General features: G+C 51.2%; 10 protein-coding genes across 10 annotated transcripts; 5 read left to right on the forward strand and 5 right to left on the reverse strand.

Annotated features, from left to right (window-relative positions):
• The first annotated feature begins 2,242 nt into the window (after positions 1-2,242).
• Positions 2,243-3,123, forward strand: BJX68DRAFT_236917 (uncharacterized protein). Its single transcript, XM_071040087.1, has 4 exons — positions 2,243-2,697; positions 2,779-2,844; positions 2,898-2,974; positions 3,029-3,123. Exon 1 carries the CDS (start codon positions 2,275-2,277, stop codon positions 2,650-2,652), a length of 378 nt encoding a protein of 125 aa, XP_070899279.1. The 5' UTR covers positions 2,243-2,274; the 3' UTR covers positions 2,653-2,697; positions 2,779-2,844; positions 2,898-2,974; positions 3,029-3,123.
• BJX68DRAFT_266621 (uncharacterized protein) lies at positions 2,775-3,094 on the reverse strand (the record flags this gene model as incomplete). Its single annotated transcript, XM_071045555.1, has 3 exons — positions 2,775-2,844; positions 2,898-2,974; positions 3,029-3,094. The coding sequence occupies 3 exons, from the start codon at positions 3,092-3,094 to the stop codon at positions 2,775-2,777; spliced, it is 213 nt and encodes a 70-aa protein (XP_070899280.1).
• Positions 3,124-5,431: 2,308 nt separating the features above from the next.
• BJX68DRAFT_90871 (uncharacterized protein) lies at positions 5,432-7,087 on the forward strand. Its single transcript, XM_071049989.1, has 3 exons — positions 5,432-5,754; positions 5,802-6,188; positions 6,244-7,087. Exons 1-3 carry the CDS (start codon positions 5,500-5,502, stop codon positions 6,961-6,963), a joined length of 1,362 nt encoding a protein of 453 aa, XP_070899281.1. The 5' UTR covers positions 5,432-5,499; the 3' UTR covers positions 6,964-7,087.
• BJX68DRAFT_266623 (uncharacterized protein) lies at positions 7,083-7,634 on the reverse strand (the record flags this gene model as incomplete). Its single annotated transcript, XM_071045556.1, has 2 exons — positions 7,083-7,443; positions 7,495-7,634. The coding sequence occupies 2 exons, from the start codon at positions 7,632-7,634 to the stop codon at positions 7,083-7,085; spliced, it is 501 nt and encodes a 166-aa protein (XP_070899282.1).
• A 419-nt stretch (positions 7,635-8,053) lies between these two features.
• Positions 8,054-9,461, reverse strand: BJX68DRAFT_266624 (uncharacterized protein; the record flags this gene model as incomplete). Its single annotated transcript, XM_071045557.1, has 4 exons — positions 8,054-8,382; positions 8,455-8,531; positions 8,794-9,040; positions 9,203-9,461. The coding sequence occupies 4 exons, from the start codon at positions 9,459-9,461 to the stop codon at positions 8,054-8,056; spliced, it is 912 nt and encodes a 303-aa protein (XP_070899283.1).
• A 229-nt stretch (positions 9,462-9,690) lies between these two features.
• Positions 9,691-11,209, reverse strand: BJX68DRAFT_236922 (NO-inducible flavohemoprotein). Its single transcript, XM_071040088.1, has one exon. The coding sequence runs from the start codon at positions 11,189-11,191 to the stop codon at positions 9,899-9,901; it is 1,293 nt and encodes a 430-aa protein (XP_070899284.1). The 5' UTR covers positions 11,192-11,209; the 3' UTR covers positions 9,691-9,898.
• Positions 11,210-11,322: 113 nt separating this feature from the next.
• On the reverse strand, positions 11,323-11,794 carry BJX68DRAFT_266626 (GFA family protein; the record flags this gene model as incomplete). The annotated part of the gene is made up of 2 exons (XM_071045558.1): positions 11,323-11,595; positions 11,645-11,794. 2 exons carry the CDS (start codon positions 11,792-11,794, stop codon positions 11,323-11,325), a joined length of 423 nt encoding a protein of 140 aa, XP_070899285.1.
• Positions 11,795-12,104: 310 nt separating this feature from the next.
• BJX68DRAFT_90892 (uncharacterized protein) lies at positions 12,105-14,118 on the forward strand. The gene is made up of 5 exons (XM_071049990.1): positions 12,105-12,908; positions 12,951-13,023; positions 13,072-13,678; positions 13,723-13,829; positions 13,881-14,118. Exons 1-5 carry the CDS (start codon positions 12,262-12,264, stop codon positions 13,968-13,970), a joined length of 1,524 nt encoding a protein of 507 aa, XP_070899286.1. The 5' UTR covers positions 12,105-12,261; the 3' UTR covers positions 13,971-14,118.
• Positions 14,119-16,600: 2,482 nt separating this feature from the next.
• On the forward strand, positions 16,601-17,134 carry BJX68DRAFT_266628 (cell wall mannoprotein 1 family protein; the record flags this gene model as incomplete). The annotated part of the gene is made up of 1 exon (XM_071045559.1): positions 16,601-17,134. The coding sequence occupies one exon, from the start codon at positions 16,601-16,603 to the stop codon at positions 17,132-17,134; it is 534 nt and encodes a 177-aa protein (XP_070899287.1).
• Positions 17,135-20,263: 3,129 nt separating this feature from the next.
• BJX68DRAFT_255156 (OPT family oligopeptide transporter) lies at positions 20,264-22,853 on the forward strand (the record flags this gene model as incomplete). The annotated part of the gene is made up of 4 exons (XM_071042999.1): positions 20,264-20,327; positions 20,361-20,381; positions 20,694-20,861; positions 20,923-22,853. 4 exons carry the CDS (start codon positions 20,264-20,266, stop codon positions 22,851-22,853), a joined length of 2,184 nt encoding a protein of 727 aa, XP_070899288.1.
• Between the last annotated feature and the right edge of the window lie 90 nt (positions 22,854-22,943).

Consider the following 22,943-nt stretch of genomic DNA (forward strand, 5'->3'; position numbering starts at 1 on the left):
TGTTTTTAACAATAGTTCGGGAGGGTAGTCAAATAAATGATGTTGCAACGCAAAGAATCCGACAAGTCATCGCCAAAGGAAAGGAAGGCCTGCATAGCATCCTCTCCAACAAACTGACAATCGACAGCACATGCCCGGTACTTCTCAGAAAGACGTTCCAGGGACAACTAATCGGGCCATTCTACCTCACTACCGTAGTTGATGACTTCCTGCCATCTTGACTCGTTTTCTAATAGATGCAAATTCGAGAGGCGTCCAATACGAGGCAGAGGTCAAATTTGGAAGATGGAAGCAATCGAGTCTCTAACGGGCGTGTATAACAATAGGCCATACAGCTCAAATAAACGGTAAGGTATTGTGGCTTTGTGCAGCAATTTGGAATTAATCACTCCAAAGAATATTGATTGTCTGCTGCAGTCTCGTAAAAGTCCCACGGAACGGCCATAGCTTAGTTGCCCAAACATGGTACTACTGGGTTATGAAGAACAACTGATGAGCAGCCGCGCTAGGAAACTGAGATCTCGACTATCTATAATACATAAATACCCCTGATACTGGTTGGGCGTTCTGCCTCCTCAGATTCAGGCCTATCCTCACCGTTGCAGGCCCTTGTGGCCCGACACCAGTCCTTTCTCCCCGCCTGAAAGTGATGAATACAGACTCCATAATTCTTTCCTGGTGTATGCACAAAGGAGAGGATACGTTTTTACACCCACAGTACTTGCTATAATCCAGCACCTGGGTTTACTTAGGCATTGTTGTAACGATCAAAGGAGAGGGGTTTGCAGATCGTGTAAGTCTAAGTCGCTCCCCTAACGAACGAGGTTGTTTGCAAGGAGACGTGTCTTCCGGCGGCCCCGAATAAGACACGAGCGGCTGCATAAGCGCTGGAGTCGACGACCACTCCATTCAACGGTCTCCATCCAACGGTCTGCGTTTAGCAGGGATTGACCAGCGCTTGGATAATTGTGGATAGAATCGCCAAGCTGAGTCTTTGTTCCGCTATCATAGCGATCATACTGTAGATTGTTTCGTGTGAAGGGTGTAGGAAATGTCTAGACCAGTTTCGCCGAGGAACGCTCATTTGGCGACGTATACGCTCCCTGCTGGACCAGATCTCTTCTGATGCACGCACGCTTCAAGAAAGCCCCTGGTTCACAACGCCAATCTGGGGCAAGGAATATTTGGTCCGGGATACGCGCCGTTTGGAAGAGCACTGCAAGCGGCTTGAGCAACAACTAGCGCATACGCGGTGGGAGTATGAGAAAGTCATCTCCGTCTGGTCACTCCAAGGGAATTTCAAACCGGCAAAATGGACAATGCATAGGGTGCTTGAGAATGCTTTTGCGAGGTTTATCTCGCCCCATGATTATATTTCAGGCATGCTATCCGCCGCCCAAGGACGTTTACCAGGCGTGCCATCATGGCCCATCCCCCCAAGCTATTGGAAGCCACATTGCCAGCTCTCGCCCTGTAAGCGATTTTAGCTCTACCGCGTGAAGTATCTTGTTAAATAGCGACCAACAAGGCTCTCCAGAGTGACTTTTCTCGCTGTCAATCCGTCTTCTTCCTACATATACCCCTTCGTCCGCCCCCAGTACACCTCCCCCAGTACATATTGTACAACTTCAAATGCCTATACGTAAATGCGAGATTTATGCGGCTCCATAGGAATGTTTGGTTCGGCTTCTAACACAACAGAATCAATAGAATGCATCATGCGCACTTCCAAGGATGCAAAACCGCGTTCTACTATTCCGCTGATTATGCATCCATTCTCGACTAAACCTAAACATAACTCTACAATGCCGGCGGGTTTAGGACCTTGGACCTGGTTCTGCATCACAGGACACAGAAATGTGCTGTCGAAAGTATACCTAGCCGTCTTGTCTCTAGAGTCGTGGGAGGCGGCGCATTTTCAATCCCACGCTCTACTCGGGATACAGAGTCTGCATACCACACGTGCTTGACCTTCCGAGCCTTTACCGGGTCTGAGAAAAGAGAAATTAGTGACTTGCTTCCTCTTGCAAGTCATAGAGCATGTGCGGTATTTGCGAGGCAGACCAAAATAGTGTAAATCTCAACTCATGCCAACCCGGTTATTGGTGTAAGCCGAGGGTAGTAGCACCAGCTCTTACTAACTACGAAACTGAGACACTGTCAACCATTTAAAACCATTTTTCAAATGCAATGCGACGGCCGCTAAAACAATTAGAATTCCAAGAAATTCTTCAGAAAATCCGTCTTCCCTAAGGGCACCCCTCCTTCCGTAGAATGTCATACGCTGTCACAACATGGAAGTACACATTTAGTAGCGTAAAGTTTACTATATACTTCTCTAGCGTAAACTCTACCTTAAGTAGTCTTAGCGGCGCCTTGAACGTCTTCTCCACATTCATAGCAATGAGCGCGGCATCAGCGTTCGTAATCTTAGCAAGCGCCACGTTAATGCGCTTATATAGGTCCTCATACGTCTTGTCACTTTACTCGCGCGGGCGGCTCAAGGTCCTACTCCCGAACTACCTCTACCCTTCCCGATGTCAACAGGCCCATACCACCCCGTCCCACATATCTAACTACGGCCAACAGCACGCTGTCCAACACAGAACCGACAGTCGCGGGACTTCCAACTCGCCAGAGGGCCCCGGGTGATCCGAAGGAATCAGGCCCGGGTTCGGTGGTGCGCAGTCGGTCACACTGCAACGACAAACACACGTTAGAAATCCACTCTACCCTCGAGCGATTGATCAAGAGGTGGGATATGGGGAATGTTCTTACTTGAAGATTCTGCACAAGAAGGATTTGCCGCCGTTAGACCCGGGGTCCAGGTAGTATTGGATGATGCTGCAATTAGAGGGTCAGTCGAGGTGGATCGGTTGTGGCATGGGTGCACATACGGGTTGTCGAAATTATGGCAGACGCCGTCTTGGACGGTAGTGTAGATCCAGTCGCTGCCAGGCACTTCGCGAACGTCCTGGTATCGTTAGAGGCAAGCGGGATAGAATTGAAGCGAGAAATGTATTCGTACCAACGCTATTGCATTCACCTTTGTCACGAGGAACACGGTGGCTGGTATCAGCGCCCAGAACTTCATAGTTTTGAGGTGCAAATTATGATATGGTCAAATTCAGTGGATTTTACAAAAGCTCAATGGAGGCGAGAACAAGGATATTTAACCTCCTCCTCCTCTCCTCACATTGCTATTTTCTGGTCTAGGCCCCCTCTGCTTGGCACAAGTACAAGGCAGGGGGCCAGCCCTCGAATTCAGAATAGCTGGCTGAAGTGAGACAAGCATACAGAGGATGGGTTATCTTGCAAACATAATAGGCTGTTGTTTATCAGGGCTTGCATCAAGGCTAGCCAGATCTCGTATTCAGAATGTGCATGTCCACTCGCCTTGACCAACGGCCCGTGAACACGCCTTAGTGCTTACCACTGTCTCGAGCTGCGGACTCGTAAATTGACGTGGCAACGGCATATCATGCATTCACTATTATCCAAATAGGTGAGGTTACTCAAGAGGGGATTGAGAAAATCGTAAGTTCTGTGGAGGGGCATGTTGGGGATAATGGTTGACGCCTAGTATCAGACGTTGCAGCACTAATTGTAGGAGTAATCTACATGCGTAAACAAGTGGCAATCATGGCTTGCATTAGTCACTATCATAGCTCCCGCATGACTATTACCTGGATAGTAAGCCATCTTTTGCCAAAGTCCAGGATTAACCACACGCGAAATTACTTGCGTCCCTATTCGGCATGTTCTCTTATCATATTAAGCCAACACTATCTCCCGAAGTGCGACGGTAAAGTGGCAGAATCAAAGTGTGGTTCTGCTTAGATGTGCACAGATTCTGAAACATTGATGGATTCTGGTGATGCACGTTCCGGTGGGCTGAAAAGGTACCATGACTCCAACTTAGGACCAGTGGGCGTGTGTCAGCTCAAGGTGTGTATATTCTGGTTGACATCCAGGCATATTCGTAGTGTATCACTGGAAGTCCGCTACACACATAGCCCTAGGTACCGTAGATATGAAGAGGCTCAGAGGAGAACCTGGGTTCGTCCTCTGCTTCGAGGAGAATGTTTTTCATCTTATCGACAGCTTTTGACCGCTCCTGATCTGTTAAACATCCAATACTCTGGAGATCTATGAAGGCCTGGCAGACTCAATTCTGAGTATTCCATCAATGCCATGAATCGTTTTGAAGCGCTGTCTTTGCGCATGTACCTTCAATCGCAGTTCGTTCGTGAAAATGAGTCTTTTACCAGGGAGACGAGGACTAGGCCTGTGAAGTTTGCACTGTTTCTAGGATCCGGTGCTTCCTTGCTTGCAAACTCACAGGAGCCAGGCGTACCAATAACATGCATTAAAGCGTGACGAGAGTTGGAGTTGATGACATAGAGAGGCAAATCTTTATCACGTCAGGGAGATTATGAAAGACAACAATTAATATGCTAGTAGGCATTTATTGGATCCCAGGGAAACGATTCGTGCTTAGATAATTCAGGAATAGGTGAGCACCTTGTACAATTCAGCGCTATTTTAGGTTAGAAGCACTAATCTTCTGTTTCTAGAGCGTGCTTTGTGATGGGTATTTGAGTGGTGTTCTTCGGGAGCTGTGTTAGGAATAATAGGAACCAGCACATAAGACTTGAACTTCTTTTAACATTTTTTTCTGCCATGGCGGCGGGGCTCGCTGGAAAGAAATGCACACATTTCCATTCACTCTAGCAGTGAATGAAGCGCAGTGCGTGCTGCAGATTGAGAAGAATAGTGTCGACCTTTAGTGACCGCTAGTATTCTACTTCAACGCCGAACTTACTGTTAGTCAGCGCCCGCTCAGTCATTCCTTGTATCATTTCTATTTCCTATTTTAGTTAGTTAGATTACCCCTATTTCTCTTGTATTTAGTGCAGTATCGCTGCTAGATTCAATGAATCAGACCTTCACATTCCTCTGGCGGTGGACCAAATATTACGTACGCCACGAAGTCCGACAAATAGGTTCGTTTGAATCACGTGACTACGTTGGACCTGGCAGCTTCCATCAACAAACTTGCCTCTTGACCCTCATTTCCAAAAGGGCTGCTCTATGCCGATTCATGATTTTTGCGTCATGTCCTACAAAAAGAGACGAACTGTTCTGTTCTGACGCGGTACTTGAGGATTAAGGGGCCTGCTGTTTTCCGGCAACCAAGCTGCGCAAGTTCTCATTCAGCTGGGCTCCAGCACTCGGCGAGAAGCCACCAGGCACAAGTTATCGCGAAATACACCACAATCCTCGTTCCACAAGTGCTAGGAGGAGAGGAAATACCTTATCTCTGCAAGCGGCTCGTCGCGCCAAGCTTTGCCAAGATCTTCTAGGTTTCGCCAGGCAGGCGCGGCGCGTAGGCATAGGGAGCTTCGCTCGATGCCTGTGATCGTTGCCTGGATCGACCGTCGCCGAATATAAAGTGGACATTTGCAGTTCAATGCCTCGAGTTCCGTACAACTCGAAATGGCTGGTCTTCTTTCGCTTCCGACCGAGATTCTCGATCGAATCTGCTCGCTCGTCGACCTGCAGACGCGCAAAGCGCTACGACTCGCGAATCGACGGTTAAGCACCGTCGGCCAACGCTGGATCTTTGACACGGCAATTGTCAGTCCGACTGATGCCAGCTGCGACCGACTGGACCGCATTCTGGAATCCACCGGTCTGGCTTCATACGTGACCAAGATCTACCTCAACACCTGGGATCTGGATCTGGACAATGTGAGTCAGTCTCCGCGTTGCCGTGTGTTGACGCTAATCAATATCAGGGGATTGGAGACCAATATTACGAACATGAAGACGCAGAAGAAGATACGGGTCTTCATCCACGATTCTGGAGCGTCTTTGACCGTCTGAAAGATTTTCCTCGCTTACAGAGTGTCGTCCTCCGCTTCCACCAAGAATGCGACGAAGACGATTATTACGATGTACCGCAATCATCCGAGTTTCGATCTGCAGTAATGACACGCATTATGGCTGTTCTAAGCTCGTTACCTCAACCAGTGCAGGAATTGGCTCTGCGGGATATAGAAAACGTGAACGTTACTGATGAGGAAACTGTGGCGAATCTCCAGAACGTCCTGGCAAGCCTTCGATCTCTCAGACTCAACATCACGAACGTCAGTCGCGGCATGTCAGGGAGTTCAGACTATCAGGTAAGTCGCATATGTACCTTTCATCAATTCTGGTGTTAACGAGTCGGCGACATAGCGAGAGCCTCCGCAGAAGTTCCACTCCGAGCTGCCCTCGTTCTGGCTCAAACCAACGATGTCAAACTTGGAGCACTTGACTCTGTACTCCAGTCTGTACTTTGGGTTCTACCCCGTATGTGACCTTCGCGACATCCACTTCCCACGTCTCAAAACACTCGCCCTGGGTAACCACACCTTCATCCACGACTCTCAGCTCGAGTGGATCCTATCGCACGGCTCAACCCTTACGGAGCTATACCTGGATGACTGCGTGATCGTCTGGGAAGCGGCGATCTACCACCGCGACTGCGGACCGACACTTCTCCCACGCGAAGACTTCCGCACGCACCCGGACCTCCCCGATCAGCTCTACACGACATACGACAAACGCTGGGTGGATTACTTCCGGGCTTTCGAAAAGGGCTTACCGAACTTACGGCACTTTCGCTTTGGGCATTCCCCGTACTGGTGGGACGAGGATACAACTCCCTTTGAGCGCGAGTCTGAGATCGAGATTGGATTCCACGAGGAATGTTACGTGGTCTTCTGCGACGGCTTCCTGCCGTGCGAGTACATGCAGCACATGATCTGGAGGAAGGAGGAAGAAGGCGGAGGACGTAAATACGTTGATGGCAAGGCAATCAAGCCGTCCGCGGAGGATCGCCAGGCTTTGGTGGACTTGTGTGCCAAGGTCGGGCAAACCATCACGCTTCATGAGGATGATTTCTTGTGTCGGTGATAGTTGTTCTATTTACCATGTGCAGGGTAGGCTGCAGCACGACGTTCGTTCTTCACGGTATACACAATCTATCCATTCAGACTCTCCGTCGCCCCTGAATCCACCTCTCCCATACCGGTCTAATCCAAGACAGCAGGAATCTCCGTCAAGGTAATCTCATCAAACAGGAGCGTCCCCGTATGCGACGCGCCGGAGAGCGTACAGGAGGCCTGGACATACAGAGGCAACTTGGTGTTCTCGGTCTGGAATGTCCCCTCGAGCGGCAGCCACTGTCCAGACTGCTCATACGAGATGTCGACCTTGTCAACCAGTCCTGTCGTCGCATTCGAGCCAACGTAGATGTACGCATGGCAGAAGTTCGCCGACGAGACAGGAGGGCCCCAGACGCGGGCTGTCAGGGAGTATGTAGATGTTGTGTCGAGTCCGTGGAGGACTTGATGCACGCTGTTGGCGCGGTTTCCGGGGGCCGTTTGGAGGGCGCTAGAGCTGTCAGCTTACCGTCAGATTGATTGATGCAGAGGGCAAGCTTACAGGAAGTAGTCTCCGGCAAACGCTTGAGTCCCATTCTGGATTGTGGCGGCGTTGACGTCGGAGGGGATCCATGGGGCCAAAACGCCAAGTTCGAAGCCGCCGTTGACGACGATCGGGTTGAAGGGGGGCGCGGTAGCCATGATGGATAGTGATGGTGATGATGATTCTTGGATGCTGAAACAGTATCAGAGGCAAAGAGATAGGAACCCCTCTTTTATAATTGTCAGCAAAATCGAAGGATCGGTGATGTCGCATCGAAGTGATCCGTGCTGTGCGGGCGCAAGTGAGACATGCTAAAAGCGATCGGCATCGGGGGCCAATCTCAACCATCAGTCTGAAGACTCAGAGGAATCAGGATTAGTATCATTGCAACCTTGTCAGCACAGGATCTGAAACTCGCGCGCGAAGGGTCCTGAACGGGCCAGAATGTTTCAGCGGGCTGGTTGTCTGGGGTCGTCGGCAATGTCGCAATTCCACATACTTATTTTTAGCAGCGCATCAGCTAGTCCGCCGCAGGGTTCTGGCTTCTACTTCGCTAGAGTTCATACGATCGGACCTCTCAGATATGTGGAATCGACGCCAGCCAGTCCACCGCGATGTAAGCTTCGCTCGGATGTGCCCGGATGGACGAGAAAATGAGCACAACTATTCCAAAGCGCGCGAGGATATAAAATAATATGACCCAGAGCGGGAGGAATATTTCCGTCTTGGTGAATGTGCCATGGGGGTCGGCATAGTTATCCAGAAACGCAGGGAGCGCAACGCCCTTATTCTTAAGCCATCTCGCGACGAGAGGTGCCTGGGCATCGAGGTAGTACGCGACCAGCATCTCTAGCGCCATCGGCGAAAAGACAAGCCATGCGATCTTCTCCGCGTGGGTGGTCCCATCTGTGTTCGATCAGTAATCACATAATCGATCCAGCTTACAAAAAACGGGGACTTACGCAGCGACGTGGATACCGCAGAAGATCAGGCCATGGAATGTAGCGGCCATGTTGACGATGGTCCCGTCTCGCAACGCGAATCCCCAGTAGCTCCTATTCACCTTCTGTAGTGTGTCGACTGAGCAACCTCCATCTTCCTCCATATAAAAAGACCTGTCGCGCCGATTCTCGGCTCGCGTGGGATCACCCGCCGATGCATCAAGCGTTTAGGACAAGCATCAGTCAGGCTGCGAATCTCCTGCGGTAGGGAGCTGCGCGTATACGGCACGCCAATGGAGATTGGAACAGTCATACAGTCATATCCTGCGGTTTATCCCACTAGACGGGGTAGAGGAGGATAGCCCAGACCACGTACGCCAGGGCCGAGAACTCGAACAGCGTAATGGGCAAATCGTAGCCTGCCCTGCCGACGATATTAACCGTCACCCACAGACTCTGACAGACAGTGAAGAATTTAGCGAATTCATCGGCTTTGGCGCGGTCTGGTATCTCACTATTGGTAAAGGTGTAACATTTGATGACCCCGGCTTCAATCAAGGCGCAAATCTGGTCGCGGAGGACATAATATATCCATTCATCCTCGGCCTCCAAAATGAGTCCCCCTATCTGGATAACCCAGCATTAGGGCAGCGACCACTCCAGGCACGGGGCATACAAGCCGAGATCATCGACACCCTGGGCATCAACAAGAGGTTTTGTTCGCGAGTAGAGCCACGAGCCCGGCTCGTTCGTCTTCCGGTCGCTGCTTTCTTATACGGCATTACATCGTTCCCTCAGGGATCGAACGCGCCAGAGCTCCTCAGGGGCAGTGAGTCCAATTGTCTCGGGCGCGAGGAAGTTGAAAGTAAAGACCCAGAGCTTCGCGGCGATGATGAGGGCCTGGGATTTGTTGCGCGCGGGAACGCCCAGGTGGAGGATGGTCCATGTGCAGGCGAAGATCGTGGTCAGGCACGTCCAGACGATGTCCCAGGATGATCGAGAGCTGTCGTTGAACTGCCAGCCTTGGAGTGTTCTGGAATTCATTGTGGTGATGGGGGGAAGCACCGACAAGGACGACCCTGAGCCTCGAGGGCGAAGCTGGAAACTCGGCGGTCCGGCCCGTTTCACTGGAAATGTTTTGGCCCCATTCCGCCCTGGCTGCTGAGAGGCTGATGGCGAGATTAACCGCCGCCAAGCTGGTCAGGCTGCCAATCATATATAACGTTGCGGGGCATTCCGCTGTCTGAGCGTGGTGGTGGACAGGAACCGTAGGTTGTCAGCATTCGTGATGTTGAGGACTGGAGGCACTACAGAGACACTGTCTGATGGTCCAACGTTGTACCATCATATACGCTTCATCTTGGCTCCTTTTCTGGATGTGCTTTCAAGGTTCACAACAGCAACCGGATGTGATCATTACAAGATATATATCTTCGGCCGGATCCAGCGAACGACATTAGATACAAGATATGATGTTCAGATCAAGCAGTTGGCGAGCCAAATACCTCCATGTGAATACGATCCGAAGGAACGCCTAGCTTTTGGAGACCTTCACTCTGCGCCTTCATAAACGGCCCAGGTCCACAAATATAATAATCTGCATCCGGCAGCAGAACCAGATCCTTGATTTTGGCAACATCCACCCGTCCAACATAGTCGTAGTCGATTCCCTTCTTGTCATTCTCCGTCACCTCTTCGTAAAAGATGGCTTTGCTGACCTGTGGATTCTCTTTGATGATCTTGGCTAGAGTCTGTTTCATCGCGTGGACCCGGCCATTGCGCACTGCATGGACAAAGACCGCCGGTCGGGACTTTGACAGGCTGGTCACCGTCTTCAGCATGGACATCATTGGCGTCAGACCGACACCGCCGCTCATCAGGACCACGGGTGTCGTGGCGTTGACATCGAGCACAAAGTCTCCGAATGGCATACTGACCTCCACCTCTGAGCCCTCTGGAAGCGACTCATGAAGCACGTTGGAGATGCGACCAGCGGGTCGAGCACCAGATGCAAACTCCTTCTTGACCGAGATCTGGAAATATTGTTGATTGGGGACATCAGACAGACTATACTGCCGCGGCTGGTACACCCCGAGCTCGGGGACGTAGCATCGCACACTGACGAACTGACCGGGTCGGTAGCTCGGGAGGCCATTTCGATCCTCAGGCATGAGATGGAACGAGATGATCTCGTCGCTCTCGTGGACTTTGTCGGCGATGAAGAATTTGCGCCATCCGTTCCACCCCCCAGGCGTCTGGACAGCCTGTTTGTAAAGATTGCGTTCAAATGAGGTGAAAATGTCGGCCAGTTGCTGATAAGCGGCGGTCCATGCGTCGACAATGGAGGGCGTTGCTGCATCACCAAGAACCTCCTTGATGGCAGCGAGAAGGTGCTCTCCCACGATCGGATACTGGGCTGGCGTCACGCCGAGGCTGGCATGTTTGTGGCCAATGCGGGAAACAGCCGTTGCCAACGCTTCAGGGTGCTCAATGTTGCTGGCATATGCCCAGACCGCATGGGCGAGTGCTGCTGGTTGCTCTCCCGTGGCTTGATGGGCGGTGTTGAAGATATTCTTCAGCTCTGGGTGGGCCGCGAGCATTTTCTTGTAAAACAGGGTCGTGATATCCACTCCATGCTGCTCCAGTGCGGGGATCGTCGATTTGACGATCTGGATCTGTTGCGGTGTCAGGCTCCTCGTCGCATAAGCTCGAAGAGAAACCACACGGGGACCCGCGCGTCGGAGTAATGTAGATCGGAATAATGTAGACAGCATTTTGAACGGCTGTTGAACATCCAAAGGGTGGTTGCTGAGAAGAGAAGCAAGAGGTGACGTGGGAGGGGTGGTGATGTCATCGACACTGCAACCACCAAACATCCCCCAGTCGCACACTGTACAACAGAAATCTACTGGGTTTCATATTTATCTCCATTATGATCGAGGGTCAACCACTGCCGACGATTCCGACACCAGACTTCTAATGTGGGCTGAGCGTCGCTCCGGTCATCCATCGTCCCCGAGGTGACAGACACCAATCCAAGTTCCTGTAATTGGGCAGTCTGTTGAAAGAGACTTGATCCGCAAATCCTGCAAAACGACCTCTTCATAGTCAGTCCGGATACAGTTGCTCGCTCGTCGTATGTCTGAATAGAATCGCGGCCACAGACAATCTTGAATTCCTAGAGACAATTAGCCTCACGACCGGGAATCAACGGGAAAGGGGCGTACGTTTTGCTTGAACCAGCAGTTGGCCATGAACACCGAGCCGCTGAATTGCTGACAGCTGTCGCAGTGACACACGGCACATTTCACGGGTTTTCCGTGGAGTTCGTATTTGACAGCCTCGCAGAGGCAGCTGCCCGTGTTCAATACTGTCATCTCGGTCAATGTAGAGCAGGAAGAGACCGGATCATTGTTGACAGAACGTTGGAGTATTTATACGAATGACGTATTCTGCAGTCACTTGGGGATCGACAGGGTCGTGGAGATGTGGTAAGAAGACTTGGTAAACAGCCATCAGTCTAACCAGGTTTCCTGGAATCCTGCAGGTTTATTCACAAGGGCAAACGTCGCATGACTGGCCAGCGGTCAGAGCCCTTGATTAGATTGTTCCACCTGTCACCTCCAGGGGATTGATTGCGAGTGCGGGGGAAGTGGTGGTGCTAGAGGCTGGGCACCGCCAGGGAAACTGCGACTCGCCCTCGACAAACTGGAACATTGGCAGGTACCTCGGCCAGCCCAGCGAGGAATGTGAAAAGCACAACCAGTTATAACTGCCGCAGAGCTTCTCCATCGACTCAATTGACTTTGCCTTTGACCCGCAAGACCCCATTCCCATCGCCACGATGCGCGCGACCCCCTTGCTGCCGCTGTTGTCACTGCTGACGCTGCCTCTTGGCATTGCGGGGGATCCGTATTACACCTTTGACGGCGAAGGCTTCCCTGCCTGCAACGATGTCGCCGCCGTCTATCTTCCCTCGAGTGTAGGCGAGATCCAGGCACTGGTCAACGATGCCATCGACGCCGGCCAAAAGGTGCGGGCCTCTGGCAAGGCCCACATGTGGTATGACACCATGTGCTCCGACGACCCCAACACCGTCATCATCCGCACCGAGAATGTGAATGCGATCTACGACCTCGACACTGAGGCTGAGACTGTCATGATTGAGGCCGGTGTCACTTTCCTCCAATTTGCCGAGTGGCTGCACGAGAGAGGCTACAATAGTGGCTTCACTCTGGTTAACTGGAACATCACCCTGGCCGGCTGTGTCGCTATGGGCGCCCATCGCTCTTCGCTTCGTGAAGACTCTATGGTGGCAGCAGGTGTTTTGTCGCTTGATATTGTTGATGGCGAAGGTAACCTGCGCCACCTGGAGCGGGACGATAGTGACGAATGGCTGGCTGCATCTACCTCTCTTGGACTCCTCGGAGTAATTGTCCGGATGAAGTTCAAGGTCTATCCTGACTTTAAGGTCTACGCGGATCAGAAAACGTAAGTGTCCCATCTGTTGGAGGGCCAAGCTGACACAGATAGCTTGGATGACGATGAGGTCTTGAACGGGGATATCTATGGCATGATTAGCCCTTATGCCACGGCGAACTTCTGGGTATGGTCCTCGAATTTCAATAGAGGTGCACGACTAACCGAGCTGTAGTGGTGGCCGTACAAGAGAAAGTTCCACTGGAGATACTACGACGTCGTGCCCACCGAGCTGAGCACCCAGGAAGGCTTCCAGAACACCTTCTCCGTCACCGGGATTGAGGCCTTTGCCATCAAGACTCTATGGAACAGTGGTCGATACCTCGCAACATCCAACATGCTGGCAGAGGAGATTCTGTTTGGCCAGTGGGAGGCACCCAACTTCCGCGAAAAGACCACCAACCAAGATATTACCGAATGGCCGGTCTATGGCTGGTCCTACGACGTGCTGATTGGAGGTTTATATCCTGACCAGCAGCCGGTGTGGGAGCATGGACTCAACGGATACACTCTCGAACTCGCATTCCCCGTCACCATGGCAAATGCTGTGCTTAAACGCGTTCGTCAACTATTTGACGAGGAGCTGAAGAAACTGATTGTCATGACCTCGACCTACCGCAGCGGAATCAACATCAAGTTTGGCCGGCCGTACTTTGACCTGCTCGGCCAGGTAACGTACAACACTTCAGACGGGGCCGACTGGAGCAAGGGTGCCATCATGTTCGACTTTCCCACCTTCAAGCCGACTGTCGGCGATGGATCCCGGTTCAACGAGCCATTCTGTAAGTGCATCCCGAGAGCTGATGACGGAGCTAACGCAGGATAGACGGCAAACTGGAACGGGCCTTGATCAACGAGTTCCCCTGCCGTCCACACTGGACAAAGAATACTCGTGAGGTGTTTGAACTGGCAACTAAGAACCTGGATCCGGATGTGAGTTCTATGCCGCTTTCTATTCCGCGATATGGACTGATCAAGTATCAGCACATCGCCCGCTTCAAAGCTGTGCGAGAACAGTTCGACCCGAACGGAATCTACCGCAGCGTAGTCGGAGAAATCATCGGGGTCTACTAACATTTAGCATACCCCACCCCGCAGGTCCGCCCCGGTCCGAACCCCGAGTCAGCACGTCTGAAGATGTAGTATGCATGCTTAGTAAAGTTTGTCATCAGGAAATGCCAATTATGGATCACGAATGACGTACCATGTTAATATCCCGAGCAATCTGATTGCAGTCCATGAGTAAGCGGCTTCCATTCCAGTACGTGCTCCGAGTACGCAGGCCAAGTCCGCATGTGCGTCCGCTGGCGGCGGGACCGCGAGTAAGGCACCTTGGAGGAGACCAGTGTATTTGTCTGCTGTAGCAATTATCCCGTGTCTCAAGCTCCACCTCTGCAGAAACCCGGGAATGGCCTCGGGAGATGGCCCTCATTGATGCAGAGTACTCCCCCCGTGAGTGACCAGGGGGACGCATATAAAGAGGAATGATGCCATGTCGTAGAGATAGCTCTTCATCAACATCAGACTCCTCTACCAGTATCACCGATAAAAATGATTGCAAGCATCAAGGTCCGATCCCTTCTTGAAACCCAGCACAACCAACCATGGGTCAGCAGCTAACAAAACCAAGACCCTCCTCCTCACCGCAGCCCTGAGCACGAGCGCCTTCGGCGCCGTCTCTGCATCATTCAACCGCTACTTCGAGACAGGCTGCGCCACGGCGCTTGGCCCCGTAACGCTGGTTGAAGGGTACTGTGTCAATGTTGCAGGCTTCCCCATTCTCAGCTGGGGCACCTCTGGCATCATTGGAGCATGTGAGGACGCTGCGACTTCGCCTGTTATTAAGATTTTCTCGGAGCCTGGATGTGAGACCGGGTTGATTGGGAAATTTGCTGCTGGGGAGGAGGCGCAGTGTGTCGAGGCCGATGTGACGATTCAGAGTGTGACGCTTGTTTGTGAGTAGGGCTGGAGTTTTGCTGAGTCTGGGTGGAAGATGGTGGGAGCGAAGTCGGGGAGGCAGAACGTTCAAGGATACATGTTACGTTAGACGGTATGTACTCGAAATAGAGCGCTGAGCGAACGTTACATCGCCAAATGTACAGGCCGGTGGCTGTCTCAGTGAAGAAGTAGATCTCGGCTCTTGTGTGGGCGACAGGGTACCCCGTGTCTATTCGCAGGGAACATTTAGATACAACTCCACCAGGTTAATCCTCGGCCTGCACCGCACCTGAATAAGTAATGCCCCTCGCTTTGACCGAGTCCAACCCTCTCTACCTATACCAGAATAAAGAGAACTCCTCTTCATCTGAAGGAAGGCGGGGTTCAACCCCTTGTCAATCGTTAGATTAACCAACAAATCGGATATGCAGGACATATAATGGGGACTCCTTCGCTCCTCGTCACATCGGTCAAGGGTCACGAACTGCAGCAGCCCCGCGTACCCCGCAGTTGGCTCGACATCCTGGGCACGAATTCTGCAACTCGAAGTAGAGTGACATGGGGTAAACTCGTATCGCTAATATATGCCCGAGTCAGACATACAGGGGTGGACGACCGCCATCAGGTCTGAAGATGTGCGGTTGCTCCACAATTAATGATATCTGAAGAATCGGCAGTGGTTAGGTATATGCGGTCGATAGTGCACACCTTGTGGAGATTGAGTACAATGGTGGGGATCTGCGCAGATTGCAGTGGTCCAGCAGGGAACCTGCGTTGGTAGGAAGGCCTTCGGAACGCAGGTGGGACAAAACAGGACCAAGAGGCAAGAGCAGCAGACCTGTGGAAGGTAGACTGGATACCTACCCCCTACAACGGAGGGTACTAGAGCCCCAGCCCCGACTAAGGTAATTTCTGCGAAGGTTGGCTTTCTGCCTTGCCTCATTGGCTGGCTATTACAAAATATCTGAGCCCAAGAGTACGGCAACATGGTTCATGCTCTGTTTCCGGTTTCTCAGCAGGCCTCGGGAGGTGCAGGTAAGAGGTCAAATCTCCTAAATCGTGCCTTATTGTCGTCGCTCATAGGATCGCGGATTGCCTGAATGGGGAGGAAGCATACAACCATCGAGTAAGGCCGTACATATCCCTAGCCCAAGAGAGACGTGAGTCAACGCTCCTGACTCTTCAACCAGGGTTCAGTGCCGTGTATATGAAAGATCGCTCAGAATTATGTTGAACGGAAGCTGTACGATGGTCATGGGATGCCACTTTGAAGCCAAAGTCTGCGGCTCATCCCGATCTTTTTCTTCAGGCTAACCTGCCAGACCAAGGGTTCACATTAGCAGCATCTGTCGAGTCATAGAATAACGTCCGTTTGATGGCGTCATGCTATTATCGTCATCTTGCTTGCCGCGCGAGTATAGCGGTGCAGTCATTCAACCCGAGTCAGAGACAATGAAATCCGAGCGAGGTGCTGTTGACATCACTTTGCACCCAAGAGAGCTGAGCCATGAATGCCTGCAGAAGGATCGCATCTACACCATCACGACGGCGACGACGGGACGGTAACTGCGGCACACATGTCGAGGATAATAGAAGGAGAGTCATATCGATGTTGACGACCGAGGCGAGGAGAGTCTGACGGGCAGCGGGGACAAACATAAATACACCGTATGTGCCCCGTCTCGATGATCAACCCAGCCAGCAGACAGAGCAGAAGCAACAACCAGATCACAAAGCCTCCCTGGGCCTAAAGTACCACAGCCAACATGAAGCTCTCCACTATCCTTGTCCCCAGCATGCTCCTCGCCGGTGCCATCGCCGGCCCCACCCCCAAGAAGCGCGACCTCGAAGACTACGAAGAGATCCTCGACGTGGCTATCGCCCAGATCGACGTCGCAGCCGCCGACCTCAACGGCTACATCGCCGGAACCGTCCTGGGAACCACCGTTCAAGCCTCCGCCGAGGTGCTCGTGGATCTCCTCAACGATGCCGCGACCGCCGTCGCGACCTTCGACCCGCTGACCGTCCTCGAGACCTTCCAGCTCATCTCGCGCGTTACGAGCCTTGTCAACGACGTTGACGACTTGGCTGATACTATCATCGACGCGGAGGACGAGTTCATCGCTGATGGATTGAACGACGAGGTCCTTGCTACCCTCTACGACTTTAGGGATGCCGGCGAGGCGCTGCGGGATGCGCTTACTCCCAAGGTTCCTGCTGGACTTCAGTCGACTGCAAATGCTCTTGCGGATCAGGTTGTTGCGGACCTCGAGCGGGTCATTACTGCTTATACTGACTGAGCGAGGCATGCGGTGACCGTTGGTCCCGTTGACAGGAGATGTTCTTCAGGTGGTGGAGCGTTCATGGATAGCTGTAGGGAGAAGATTATCACTTGGAGACTGAACGTGTCGTGATGCAGATAGGATAACTAGTCTTAGCCACTTCGAATTTGAATCGATCTTAACAGGGGTGTTCAACGCGCGTAGTCCTAATGCGGTACTCTATTTTTTCGTCATCTCCATACATGAAAACGTGAAGGCATTAGGTGTATTAATAGTAACATGGTCCGCGTGCTTTACACTCCTACACGCCTATAATAGAGTGTACATCGTCCCATCCACGAAGCCTGACAAATGCTCGCACCAAATACTAGCCAAAGTGCAACATATGTCACTGTACAGACTTGATTTTCTAGAACCAACGTGGCTTTCCCGATTTGGATGAGGCCGCTCAGAGGGTCGCTCACTAAGTATTTCTCATCACCGGTCAAGGCTCAGTGAGCGCTTATATCCTAATATTCTGTACTATTACTTTGACGACGATGCCGAATTGACTGTCTCTACAATACCTATCTTCTCCAATTTGCGTGCTTTATCTGACGCAACTATGATTATAATAGAGCGTTCTAAGACTTTTAGGTAGCGAAATCCAATATAACGTGGCTATTCACAGTAGCCTTATATACGGAGCAAGTAACCTCGCAGAAAGCTAAAAACTAGGCCTATCCTAACTATGTTTATTAGATATCTAGAATAATCGACACCCGAATTACACTGCATAAATCTTTTAGTTTGGCTTTTTCTAATCGGTTGTCAGATTTAGAATTAGGAGTTAAAACTCTAATCGACCGTCGTTTACCACAGATATCTTTTCTTCTTACTATTGCTCTACACAATGGAGCTCTGTTTAGTCTTAAGTGAATAGAAAATCTGGCTTAATTCGACCTTTGTAATAGATAATACACTAAAATTCCACTTCGCTGGAAAAACAATGCCTTAGAGCAACCCGTGTTTAGAAATATCACTGTATAAGGCCCTTAAGAGGCGGTGCCTGATAAACAGCGACTTTGTTCCTTCCTCCGTTAGTGCCTTATAATGGCTGGGTAATCGAAACATGCCACGATACATAATATCCATCGGTCTCTTAGCATGAAAATCAAATATAAGTTATCAACCTCCCGGCTTTTGTTCGGGAGGCATGGCTGGGCCCGTATAGCAAGACATGGTTCTGCACCTGTATCCCAGATCTACGCTCATAAAAGTGAGGGAACGTATCCACAGCACTACCAAGCGCACTGTTCATCCATCGACACCACTGGCGCCGGTAAATCGACGATACGGTGAGATCTCGTCTTCTTCGCTATTTGCATTCGGCTTTCCTAGTGTTGGGGCTTACTGGGCATGCAACGCGACCATGGGATTTCCTGGTCTTTATTTCACTTTCCTCGATGAGCCAGTTCGGCTTACTTATAATAAAAGGAATTCACTCGGTTACCTCCAAACCAAAATAGATTCTGCCCGTTACGCACTGGCTGGATTGCCACTCGTTCTGGCCACCGGCTCCACCCAAGTTAAAGCTCTAGAGCTACGTCCACCGTACCATGTTCTAACAAGCGCGTTGTGATTCAGAGGCAGATTTATTGTTCTTCTTCACATCTGAAAACTTGAGGGGTTATATACAAGATGAATTCAGATTGACTGGGAGTCAACCTTAATATAGAACGGATTCTGTATATGAAGCTCCATTGTTTACTTGATCAAGTCTCGATTCACAACAAACGCAATCGCCGTATCCGTAGTGAGAAGGGGGATGCAGTCATGAATGACCAGGTTGATGACTGATATTTGGTAACGATTTGCCCTCTTAACATTCTATCGTGCCCGGACAATAATATCTCCATTGATATCTCGCCTTTGTCAGGTTGTAGAGCTATTTGCCATTGTCACGGTGCCTACCCAACTGCATATCGTGCTTTGTGCTAGCGTGAGGGGCGCTTACAGAGGAAGCCGTGCTAAAGGTAGTTATGATATATAGATATTGTGGCAGATAAAAGCCCAGCCCTGAAAAGGAATCACCGATGAACTTCGAGGGGCCAGTCCGTGTGTTCACCAATAAAGATACCCGGGGATTTACCTTCATCCTTATACCAACTATCCATCGTGTCAGCTGCGCAGACACAGCTTACCCATATCCCAGCCTTCCGCGGGCTAGAGTACGTACCGCATATCGTGATATTCTAGGTTGGAAATATTCTAAGGCATCATGGTTCTTCCCTATCGTACGGCGGCCGTCTTTTCCAGGCACAAAACTCCCCACCTGGGCCGCCACCTAACACCGACAATATTTATAATATTTATAACCGACCGGAACCATTCAGAAGTCTCCTTTACCTCGCAACTCTGGAGCACCCAGCATTAATAATGCCCGCTGCTTTCTGCCTCAATTATTCAACTAGAACTAGTTACTACGGCGAACCTCTACTTCCTGTAGAAGCAGGCGGTCGATATTAACATTATCAACCACTTCATCCAACCCAAAGTTTTGCCGTAGGCCTCGGTAACGTGACAGTTTAGACATGCATTACAGCCATATTTTTTTGCCCAGTTCGGAGATTTTTGAAGTGGAAATGCGCAATCGCATCTCCACCTCCTGTATTCATTATGTCATATGATATGGCGAAAGCCCCCCTCCTCTTTGCACATATAGCCTAATTTTATCAGCATCCGTGCTTGAGCTCGGCTATCCGAGCTTGTTCTCGGGGTAACGCCATCCGTGCTCAAAATGGCATTATCTGAAGCCACCCGGACCTCCGCCGAAAAACAAGACGGCGGCTTCTCCCGACGGTGCCTTCCTTTGATGAGGTTACATCGGAGATTTGGAAGCGCGATAAGATGCTGAGGGGACAAGCAATCGCCAAGGATTATTAGTATCCCAGTCGAACTTTATCTGAACGATGGGTACGCAAGCCATGTTCTATTGTAGAGAGAAGTCTCTCACATTTAGAAGTGTCTTTGAAGACATATCTTTCTATTTGGACCCTTTCCTACACGATCCAGTGTCTGTGTGGCCAACAACGCTATCCTGGCACTAACCCAACCATGCCTGTTCCGCCATTAAGCCAGGCTATCACATCATGCGGGTAGTGGGTGATGTCTAATGTAACGCTGGATGCACCTAGCTCTTCCGGACCTGTCCTAATGCGAGGGCTCTATCGTGTGGAGATGCCCTTGCTTATATGACCCTCAGACCCGGATCTCCGACGATTTGGTTTTCTTCAGATCCGGACTCCTTGAGGCACCATTTCACAACTCCGATCCTCGAGATTCACCTGGTCGCAAAATGCCAAATCCAGCCGAAGGACAAGTATCGAAGACAGCCGCCGGCATTAAAGGCGGCACTGTGACGGAACAGCCGGTAGCAACGCTCAGCGATGAGAAGATCGGTGTGGATGAGCCGGATGCCCTGAGATCGCAGTCTCATGACGGGGTGCAATATGTCAAAGGGCATCCAGTCATTCGGGATGGTGAGCCCTTCTTTTGCTTGAACAATTTGCTCGTATTCTAACCAGATCTCACAAAGGAAACGATGTCTCCAACTTCATCATATCGGATAGAGACGACGGTGATCCGGCTCTGACCTTCCGGTCTATCGTCTTGGGCTCCATCTTTACGGCCTTGTCGAGTGTCATTACCATGCTCTATGTCTTCAAGCCGTACCAAGTCCAGGTATCCGCCGTCTTCATACAACGTAAAAACCCATCCCCGTTGATGCTCTATGGTCATGCACATGCTAACAAGACCACCTCCAGTTCTGGTGTTTATCTTTGGGAAAACATGGGCTATGATCACACCTCGTCCAGAGAACTTCAAATGGAAATGGCTCCAAACTACCCTCCGCTTTCTCAATTTTGGCCAGCACTTCGGCATCAAAGAGCATGTGGTGGCAGCTTTGATCGCATCTTCCGGTAATAATGGCCTGTCGGGAGTGGAGGTATACGCTGTTGAACGTCTATTCTACAACATTAGCGTGAATGCGACAACCGCGGTCCTGTCGACCTTCTCGATATCATTGTGCGGGTTTGTCCTGGCAGGCTTACTCCGGCCGCTCATTGTCTATCCGGCCGAGATGGTCTACTGGTCCACACTGCCTCAAGTGGTGCTCTACCAGAATCTTCACTTTGACCCCCGATCCAACAAGTCCCGTCTCATCAAGTTCGGTTGGGCTCTTGCTTTTGCTGCAGTGTGGGAGCTCTTTCCATCCTACATGGTGACCTGGTTCGGAGGTATCTCCATCTTCTGTCTGGCCTCGATGAAGGCGCCGAAACACATCCGGACAGTGTTCACTACAATATTTGGAGGAGCATCGTCCAATGAGGGAATGGGTCTGTTGAACTTTTCCCTGGACTGGCAGTACATCCAGAGCACCTATCTCTCCTTGCCGTTCAAACAGCAGGTCAACACGTGGATTGGATATGTCATCTGGTATGCCGTCACCCTCGGCCTGTTCTACGGCAACGCTTGGGACGCGAAAAAGTTCCCCTTCATGTCGACCTCTCTCTTCTTGAGCAGTGGAGAAAAGTTCTCCGCAACGTCCATCGTGGACAGCAAAGGCACGGTCGACTTCTCCAAACTCAAAGACGTCGGTCTGCCCTATCTGACCTCCAGCACCGTCTGGGGCTATCTGACGCAGAATCTGGCCATTGGCGCACTGATCACCCACGTTGCCATTTTCTACGGCAAAGACATGGTTCTCGCATGGAAGCAGGCACGCCGCAGAGCCCAGCCGGACCGCCATTATCAGGGTATGCTGAAATACAAGGAAGTCCCAATGTGGTGGTACCTGGTTCTTTTCGCCCTGGCTTTCTTCGCCGGGCTAATCGTAAACATTAAAGGACAGACTACGCTGCCGGTATGGGGTTACATCATCGCTCTGCTTCTGGGGGCTTTTATCGCCCCATTTTCCTGCATTCTCTATGGCCTCTACGGGACTGGCATTGCAACCAACCAACTCTCCAAGATGATCGCCGGCGCCCTTCATCCCGGTCGACCTCTTGCAGGTCTTTACTTCGCCAGCTGGTCGCACCAAGTCATTCTCCTGTCGGTCAACTTGTCGAACTGGCTCAAGGTCGGCCAGTACACCAAAGTACCGCATCGCATTATGTTCGCCACCCAGGTGTATGGGACTCTCCTTGGGGCCGCGCTGAACTATGTCGTGATGACCACGATCGTCACCAGCCAGCGCGAAATCCTGCTCGACCCCATTGGGAACAATGTCTGGAGCGGCTCGACTGTACAGTCTCTCAACTCGCAGGCCGTCACATGGTCACTGGCCAAGGAAGTATACGGTGTTAGCGGACGATACGTGGTCGTGCCCCTGGGTCTAGTCATTGGCCTTGCCCTCCCCTTCTTGCATTGGGGTCTGATGAGGGTGTTCCCGCGGATTCGGCAATGGCCGCTGAACACGGCGATCATTGCGTCGTGGGCCGGGCAGATGTACTATGGCAATACGTCGTGGATCTGGTCCTCCATTGCGGTGGGTGTGTTTTCCCAGGTGTGGCTCCGACGTCGGATGCCGAGGATTTATAACGACTACAACTACCTGATTGGGGCCGCATTGGACGGTGGATCGCAGCTTATCGTGTTCATTCTGTCGTTTGCGGTGCTCGGGGCAAGTGGCACAGAACGGCCGTTTCCGACATGGTGGGGAAATCCAGATGGTAATCCGGACCATTGCTTGTAGTGTCTTGCCGGTGTGAAGCTTGTAGGTCGGAGAATGTTGTGATTAAAGCCTTTGTGAAATAGTAATATGGATATCTCCGGACTCACTTGT

This window comes from Aspergillus pseudodeflectus (assembly GCF_044049435.1).
Source record: "Aspergillus pseudodeflectus strain CBS 756.74 chromosome Unknown BJX68scaffold_20, whole genome shotgun sequence".
Taxonomy (NCBI): Eukaryota; Fungi; Ascomycota; class Eurotiomycetes; order Eurotiales; family Aspergillaceae; genus Aspergillus; species Aspergillus pseudodeflectus.